The sequence below is a fragment of the Beta vulgaris genome, chromosome 4 (assembly GCF_026745355.1).
Source record: "Beta vulgaris subsp. vulgaris cultivar EL10 chromosome 4, EL10.2, whole genome shotgun sequence".
NCBI lineage: Eukaryota > Viridiplantae > Streptophyta > Magnoliopsida > Caryophyllales > Amaranthaceae > Beta > Beta vulgaris.
In genome coordinates, this window is record NC_079205.1 from 23,730,590 (window position 1) to 23,739,162 (window position 8,573).

General features: G+C 35.9%; 1 protein-coding gene across 1 annotated transcript; it reads right to left on the minus strand.

The window, feature by feature from the left end:
• Positions 1–2,739: 2,739 nt before the first annotated feature.
• On the minus strand, positions 2,740–8,266 carry LOC104907594 (cold-responsive protein kinase 1). The gene is made up of 7 exons (XM_010696548.4): positions 8,008–8,266; positions 6,340–6,478; positions 5,927–6,042; positions 5,219–5,429; positions 4,800–5,037; positions 4,091–4,241; positions 2,740–3,341 (listed from the first exon to the last, which is right to left on the minus strand). The coding sequence occupies exons 2-7, from the start codon at positions 6,407–6,409 to the stop codon at positions 2,949–2,951; spliced, it is 1,179 nt and encodes a 392-aa protein (XP_010694850.2). The 5' UTR covers positions 6,410–6,478; positions 8,008–8,266; the 3' UTR covers positions 2,740–2,948.
• Between the last annotated feature and the right edge of the window lie 307 nt (positions 8,267–8,573).

Below are 8,573 nucleotides of genomic sequence, written 5' to 3' on the forward strand. Positions count from 1 at the left end.
AAACCTCAATCATTCTTCACCAAATAGCAAAAATCTCACTCAATTCACCTTTTTCCAAAACAAAAACTCCCAAAACCTTACAAATGGAAAACCCCTCTTCTCCTTTTGACACCCTAGAAAATGAAAATCCTCAAGAAACACCAATGGAGGTAGAAGAACAAAAATTGGAATCACCTAGAAGAAGTATTAGGCGAAGAAAACTAATTGGGGAAGATGATGAAGAAGAAACCCCATAATTAGTTAAGGAGGAAAAAGAAGCTACGCTTGCTCCTTCCAAAGAAACGGCTACTTCTTCCTCCAAGAAAAGAGTGGAATGAAGTGATTCAAAGTATGTTTTAAGATTCTGTGTTGATTTAGAATGGACCAAGAAAGTTCAATTCAGTGAACTACTTGAAATTCTAAAGGAACAAGGTATGAAATACCTTTTTGAAATCGCATTTAACAATGCCTTAGTTCTTTTAGCTAGGGACGAATTTTGTGCGAACTTCATCAACACTGATGGAGTATGTACTACTGAAGTTAGGGGAAGAAAATAAATTTTCCCAAGAAACTTTAGGAAAAATATGGGAAGTTCCTTGCATGGGAACTGACTTATATTTCAAGAGGAAAGGAACAATCACCTTTCCTAACTTCTCCCAGGATGACATCGTTCAATCCTTTGGGGGAACATCAGGCCAAACCAAAATTAACCACAATCTTCTTTATCTTGTCCATAAGATTTTGTTTAACCTTGTTTGGAAAGTACTGATTCCTTGAACTAAAAAGAGAAATGAGGTGGGTCTCTAAGATATATGTTATATGTTTTTCCTTGACGGCCACATCCAAATCAACTTCCCTTCCCTCTTTATCCAAAATCTAACACACTATATTGATAATCATTATGTTGTTGGGTATGGTGCTTTGATTACTTCTCTTCTCTCCCACTTCAAAGTCAATACCATTAGTTGGCCTACCTTGGGAACTAAACAAGGTAATATATTGAATGAGAAGACTTTGTTTGGCTTGGACCTCTCTGTCCAAGAAGGAGTTTCGAACCAAGGGAGGATAACCTTTAGTTCCTCACAAAAGAGAAAATTGCCTAATGCAGTAGAAGAGTAACTAGTAGAGGTAATATTGGAGGAACAAGTTCCTACACCTACTGAACTAAAGGAGCAGCCACCCAAGAGACGCAAAATAGTTTCTAAAAAGTCTACCCCTCCTGTTCCTAAGCAATTTATTCAAAGCTCTAGATTCTGAAAAATGCAAAAACTGCACATGTTCCTTCAAATGAGAACTCTCCATCAGTCCTATTTGATGAAGGCAAACTGCCTAAAAACTCACCTAAGGAACCTATTCCTACATCTTCACCAAAAATACTATTATCCTAAACACTATTCCTTCCATTTCTCCTTCCTCCTTCTCTATTCCTTCCAATTATGAACATATGAAGGTTGTAGTAAATGAGCCTAACCCTTTCTCCTCTACATCTACCGACCTACCAACACAACCTCCATTTCTTCCTTCACTTTACACCACCACTTCACCTTCTATTCCTCTCACGGGAACAACAAGACCATCCCAAGAAAACACCCCAGTTCCTCCACCTAAACCATCCACTAACTTTGGTTCAAAAGGAAAGCAATAGGTTCCTTCAGATGATTATGGATGGGTAAATGAGGATTGTCTCCTTACTCAACATATGATCAAGTTAAACAATCACGTTCATTGGACTTTGGATGATAAGACTGATAAGATGATGGGTCTAATGAAAGTCCTTAGTGAATACGGTGATAGAATAACAAAAGAATATGAAGATGATGGCCCAAGCAATCAACACCTTGAAACAACAACTTGATGGGCATCATGAGGAGGTTATGAAGAAGTTGGAGGAGGTGGTTGAAGAAGTAGTAGAGGAACACAACTCCCCTTCCCTTCCTAATGTTTAGTTCCTGTTTCTCTTAAAGGAATGGGATATCTTTTGTTTCTTTTCTTCCTTTTTCTCTTTTGTACTTTTATGGAACATAAATATAATGACTTTTGCCAAACTTTTATTCGTTTGTGATTTAATTGCATGATTTCTTACTTGAAATGGCTAGTATTATGTGATTGATGTTTGAGCAAGTTTAACCTTTATAATTTCTAACTTAACTATTTTTTTGGTGCTTGTTAATGGTCAAAAGGTGTTGAAAATATCAGTTTTTTCAAAATCACCAAGAATTTGATCTTTTTGAGGATGACAAAGGGGGAAAAGATGCTAGGAACAAACAAACTAAATTGCAACGGCTGAAAAATTGATCAAATTCAAATCCTTAAAGCACATAATATGGCTAATCTCATCAACAACGTATACCAATATTAACGGATTGTGCTAATCGGATTGTGCTAATCTCATCTCTTCCTTACAATCAATTTCTACTGCTCCTTGCTACCTCTCCTGGACTCTCCATCATATCTTGGATTTGGCTAAGAACATACATTGGTGTTTTCTCCTCGGAGTGAATCGTCAAGAAGTTCATAAAGCACATAATATGGCCAAACTCTGTGCTCAAGCTTGTTCGCGATTCACTATTTGATTTTTAGGTTTTGGCCTTCTATGTTTTTCCTTTCTTGTACCTTGTTTTCCCCATTGTCAAAAGAAAAACAAACGAACCAATTCCCAATGAAGCCTAAATATTTAGGTTAAGATCACTTCAAATTGTTTTGAAATAGAATCACAAGAAAAATACTCCTGATTGCAAGCAAAAATTATTCTGTACTTGGTTATGATGGGAAAAGTTTAAACCGACGGATTACTACTTAGTTCAAACTTTTTGGCTGTACAACAAAACTCGTTAAGCAACAAGTATGAGCATTTGTTTTCAGTTTAAGTTCATGAAAAAATCAACTAACCTCACCTATGTGCACCTGTTTCATATATTTAGATATATGAACATTGACACCGAATTTTCACAAAGATTCTATACAACAAACTAAATACTCCTGTCATAAACAGCTGTGAATGTCATTGTGGCACTAGTTGAGGCACCGGATGAAAAGGTCGTATTGTTCATGCTGTCTGAGCTGGAGTATAAATCTTTGTCAGTAGAAGCGACTTTGGCATTATTGTTGTCTTGGGGATTCCCAATTCTAACGTCGAAGAGATCAGAGATCAAACCCGGTGCTGTTATCTTCACTTCATCAATAGACATTTCGCCCATTAGCATCTTAACCACAGTTGACATTGCTGGTCGAAGCTTGGGACCATCTTGTGTACAAAGAAGACCTATTTTGAGGAACCTGCAAGCCTCCTCTGCATCATAGTTACCTTCTAATGATTCATCGACCAGAGCTATAAGTTCTTTTTGTTGATAGTGTTCCCAGACCTGTGACAAAACAAAACTATTGCAATCAAGTGATCTATAGAACATCACACCCTAAACAAAACATATGATCTGTTCCTAACTACCAAGTCCTATGACATTATCATGCCACTCTATCAGGTATTAATTTGATTATTTGAATATGCCCCCATAAGTTACAAGCTAAATAATAATTATAATATGATGCAGGGAGTATATGTTGTTACTTGACTTGGCCAACAACCAAATAGCTTACTAATCTGTTATCATAAGTGGTCTTCTTTGCATTACAAAGGCATGTAAGACTTGCCACTTCATTAACTCGATAAAACAAAAAAAAAGAACTGATTTAATCCACAATAACCTAAACTACGAAGTAAAGCTGTTTGAGTTTGCAAATTTTTCACCACTGAAGTTGGACACAGATATATCTGAAACCTAGAGAACCAAAAATGAGTGCACATATGCCCAATTAACACAACCAAATTTCCGACAATAATACTTTGTAGACTCAGTTATCAACAGGATCTTACACCTAAGTCCTGCCTCATAATAGATGTTAAGGTCCATGTTGGCCTTCCGTAGTTCTAAGCTGCCAATAACTTATCATAGGCTCATAGCACAAGTGCTGAAGGCCTTTATTAAGTTTTTGAACAAATAAAACATGAAGGGTGACTATGAACATGAATAGTTACTTTAACCGTCTAAGAGAATAAGCAGGATCTTTTGTCACAAGTCACAACGATTACTGTCAAGTTATATGAAGCTTATACCCGTTCAAGAAGAAATCTTTCTCCATTTGGCAATCTCATATTCGTGTTACATCGGCCACTGACAATTTCCACGAGCAGAACACCAAAACTATATACATCTGCTTTTCGAGTTAGCTGCCCCCTTACTGCATACTCTGGAGCCAGATAACCTCTGGAAGAAAATAATAAAAGAAGAAGATGACACAATGTGGAGGGTAACTTGAAATGATAGAAAAATAGCATGTCTATAGACATTATGGAAATTTTACACATAAAGCAGACTTGTAAAGATTAACTTAGCTGTAAAAATTTAAAAAAATCAAAATGCTCTTTGCATGGTAAAACATTGATACATGTAAAGACAGCTGATGAATGTGTTGTAAAAAGTCAAATATTCAGCCTATTACATCTTATTTAAAGAGGTGAGCTGATTATCTCAGGGGCTGGGGGTATGGCCAGGGGGGGGGGGGTAGGCGGACGAGGCTAGGTTCATCAAGCCCAGAGATCATGAAGGTGCTACCTAAACACCTTGTTGGGCCTAAATTGTGCATGCAGTGTGAACACAATATGAGATCTCATATAAGGGATCTCTTATGTATGGCACTTCAACAAAGTATATCAATCTATTTAGCTGCTTCATGTTATATATGCAGACCATTTTGGAATTTTAGGTTCAAATACATGAAATTGATGGAACACATGAGTAAGCTCAGAAGCAGAGTTGACTTACAAAGTGCCAGCGACCCGTGTACTAACATGAGTGGCATTGGGCGGCATAAGTCTCGCAAGACCAAAATCTGATATTTTGGGAGTGAGGTCTTTGTCAAGCAGGATATTGCTTGCCTTGATGTCTCTATGCACTATATGTGGACGTACTTCCTCATGAAGATATTTAATCCCACAAGCTATTCCTATGCAGATTCTCGAACGTGTTCGCCAAGAAAATTCAACGCTACAGTTCCCGCTGCCTATATTTTACAAGGCCGAGTTAAATTTGTTGAGATACTTGCAAAGAAAGGGATTTCCTCAAAGTTCACCCATGCAATCCTTGTACCCACACTCATCAAGTTTCTTGCCAATAAGTATGAGTACTATAGATGAAAGAAAGAAATGAAAGGGGAAGTAAGAAAGCAAACAAAAAGCACCTACCTATTAGAGTCTGCGCAAGGCTGTTGTTCTCTAGATAGTTGTACACGAGTATCCTATGTTTCCCTTCCACACAACAGCCATATAAGCTCACCAAGTTTTCATGCTGTATCTCTGAGATCACCTTTATTTCGGTCAAAAATTCATGAACTCCTTGCTGTGATTCAGCAGACAGCACTTTGATGGCAGCAACCTTTCCATGTTTAAGGTTTCCCTGCAAACAGAATTATAGAAATAACTTTCTTAATTGCAATGACTTCAAACATTATCCTCTAAAAGAAATTTTTGGTGCATTTATACAGATCATTTCTGGTAATGTTATAGCATGAAGTGCAGGAAACCAAATCAGTGGTAGAAATCTAATTACCTATGTGAGAAGAGGTAAAAAGGGCATCACACATCAGAGTTAGTTAGTGCCCAGACTTTTACTTGAGCAAATAAAATATTGCTGACACATTCTGTTAGGGAATCGGTTAATTTGGATGAGGAGTTGTAATGGGTAGTGTAAATAAAGGGAAGGAAGGAATAGATGATTTCATTCAGAAAAATTGTGAACCACTTTGGAGAGACCTCATCCTCTCAAATGGATGAGGGTTGTAATTGGGGAAATTTAGTCTGAATTTCTAACAATATGCATTGATCCTTAGTTGCTATTCTGTTGTTTCCATTAAATTAATGTTGCTAACAGCATTTCCAGCTGAAAGTTCTCACCTTATAGACAGACCCAAAACCACCCTCTCCAATTTTGTTCGATGGAGAGAAATCATCAGTAGCAGCTCTTAGTTCTTTGTAACTGTACAGCTTAATATTTTGAATAGCTGTGAATTCTGTCATCAAAAGAATCAATTAGAAACCTCCTCAAGCATGAGAAAGTAAACTTGCTTGCAGCTATCTTCTTAAGCATGGATATTTTTTAAATGTTTTGCAAAACTGACATACACATTTGACATATTAGTATACAATTAGTACTCCCTCTTCCCATTTTATTATTTAATAGTAACTCCATTCCCTTAGAATTGATTCGAGGTTAATCTAATGACTTGTGAGCTTATTAACTAAACTCATGTTGGGCAAAGGGAATAAAAATATCAAAACTGTGTGCTTTGATTAATTTCGGGATATACCTTCAGCAGCTTCAGGAGTTCTCACACCAGACTCTACCCTTCTACTAAACAAGCGAGGGAAACAAGTCATAACTAGATGACCACCACGAAGAGATTTCTTTATTTCCAAGACGTTACTAACACAAAACTACCCAAAGACCTGCAAAACAGAATATTGCACAAATATATTCTCATTATCACATACGAAAACATACGTAATAGAGAAATTTGTGTGCACTGAAAAAGACAAAAGAGAGTTCGGCCAGAAAATTGCAGGGTAACCATTGTAATAGTAAAATCATACTAAAGCAAAGAAACAATAATTACTTTGGAAGGAAACCAAGATTTGGCCTCAAGGACTCATAAAGTCATTGTGTTGCCTTAAGGATAAATATTGTCAAAAATCATCACATTCATACCCTTACAAATGCCTAGGATGCAGGAATTTATAGTTATAGATCCTCATCCTGTATTAATTATCTGTTCATATACCTGCGTGAACGTTTCCCTTCTTTGGTTCCAACTTCTAAGCCAATTTATTGATGCAACAAAAAGCATGTTTTCCTTTAAGGGAATTTCCAGTCTTAGTTATAGCTTTATCAACATACAAATGATGTTACAACACTAGGTTGGAGAGGAAGACCCCAGTTCTTGGTGAACATTTGCTGTAGATTATACCTAATAGCTAGAAAAATGGCACTTCAGGCTATGACACAAGCACACATGGATAATGAGCATGTTCTAGAATCTAAATGGAGAACAAATTTTCTGAGACTGGAAAATAACTCTATGCTATCAACTGAGTCATGAAACAAGTGGATCCACATTGGCTAACTATTCCCCCGCACCCATTCCCAAACAAGAACTACACATTGCGGGCGAGGCGTACGCAACATCCCTTCCTATTTCTAAGTATCTTCAACTGTGTACATAAATTTCATCATATTGCAAACTACACATGTCAAGATAACAAAGAAGTTAAAATCAATGGAACTAGCTCTCAACAACTTAAAGGCCCCAAAATACTAATTCAAACTTGAATAACTTACTTTTCAAGTAATCCTTGTTCAATACCAAAATTCGTGATAGAAAAAAATGGAGGTTGAGAATCTATTTAGACGATTAGATAAAATCTTGACTTGTGCAGCCAACCCCATTTCAATGGGATCAAGACTCTTTGTGAAGTAACAGTATATATTTTGTACCAATAAGGCAATAACAAAAGAACAGTAACCCACTCAAATTTAGGACTTCCCCTTAACCTATGAAAAGTAAGCTTCTTTTCACATGAATGGACATCACATTGCAAAAGTTCAGTGTTTCTGCTAAGGAAAGTACCCAACAATTATATAATCAGATCCTAAAAACAATTTCTGGAATTAACAATTTCATGGTTTAAAAAAAAAAAAATTCTAATATATTCAGTCCAACCTACAAAAGTTACATAATCAACTAAATCTATGGTTAAATAGAAATCTAGTTATCATCAACATAACAAATTCCTATTTCAAGCACAAAAATGAAAGCAGGATTATACATAAACTACCCAACTTACAAAGTTCATATTATAACAACCCAAAATTTACAAAACTAAGTTGTACACACACACAAACACACAAAACAAACAAATCATGTAAATTTTCCAAGAAAAGTTGAAAGAAAAAATACCCAGATGAAAAATAATATTACCTTAGTTTCTAATTGTATATTGAAAATTGGAGGTCCAATGAAGAAAATCAGCTCTACTCAATGAAGAGAGAGAAAAAGAGAGCTAAAGATGTGCAATTGAAAATATAGTCTACGACGTGGAAATTAAGGTACTAAATACTCTATGAATAATTGTTAGTGTACGGTAAAATGATTATTCAAAATAATACACGCTCAAGAAGGACAACACGGCAAATTTGTTGGGTGCTAAGAGAACATGGTATGAACAGAAAATAAACATGTGGGTATACTTCTAAATTAGAAGTTCTAATACATTATTATTACATTAATCTAATTAGTTAGTTTTGGGTCAAAAGAGGAATGTCAAAATTTTTAATTTCCGCACCACAGAGTTGAGAGTACTACAAAGAGAGAGGAAGAAAAGTTTTCTTTTATATAGAAAAATATATTAAAGTAAATTTAAAAATAAAGGAAGAAGTTTTAGACAAATTGACCCATAGCAGTTGACCGGCCAAGTGGATGTGGATTTGCAAAAAGTTGTTCACCAGAATAATTTGTGTATTTAATGTTTAGATTTATGTTCTGTT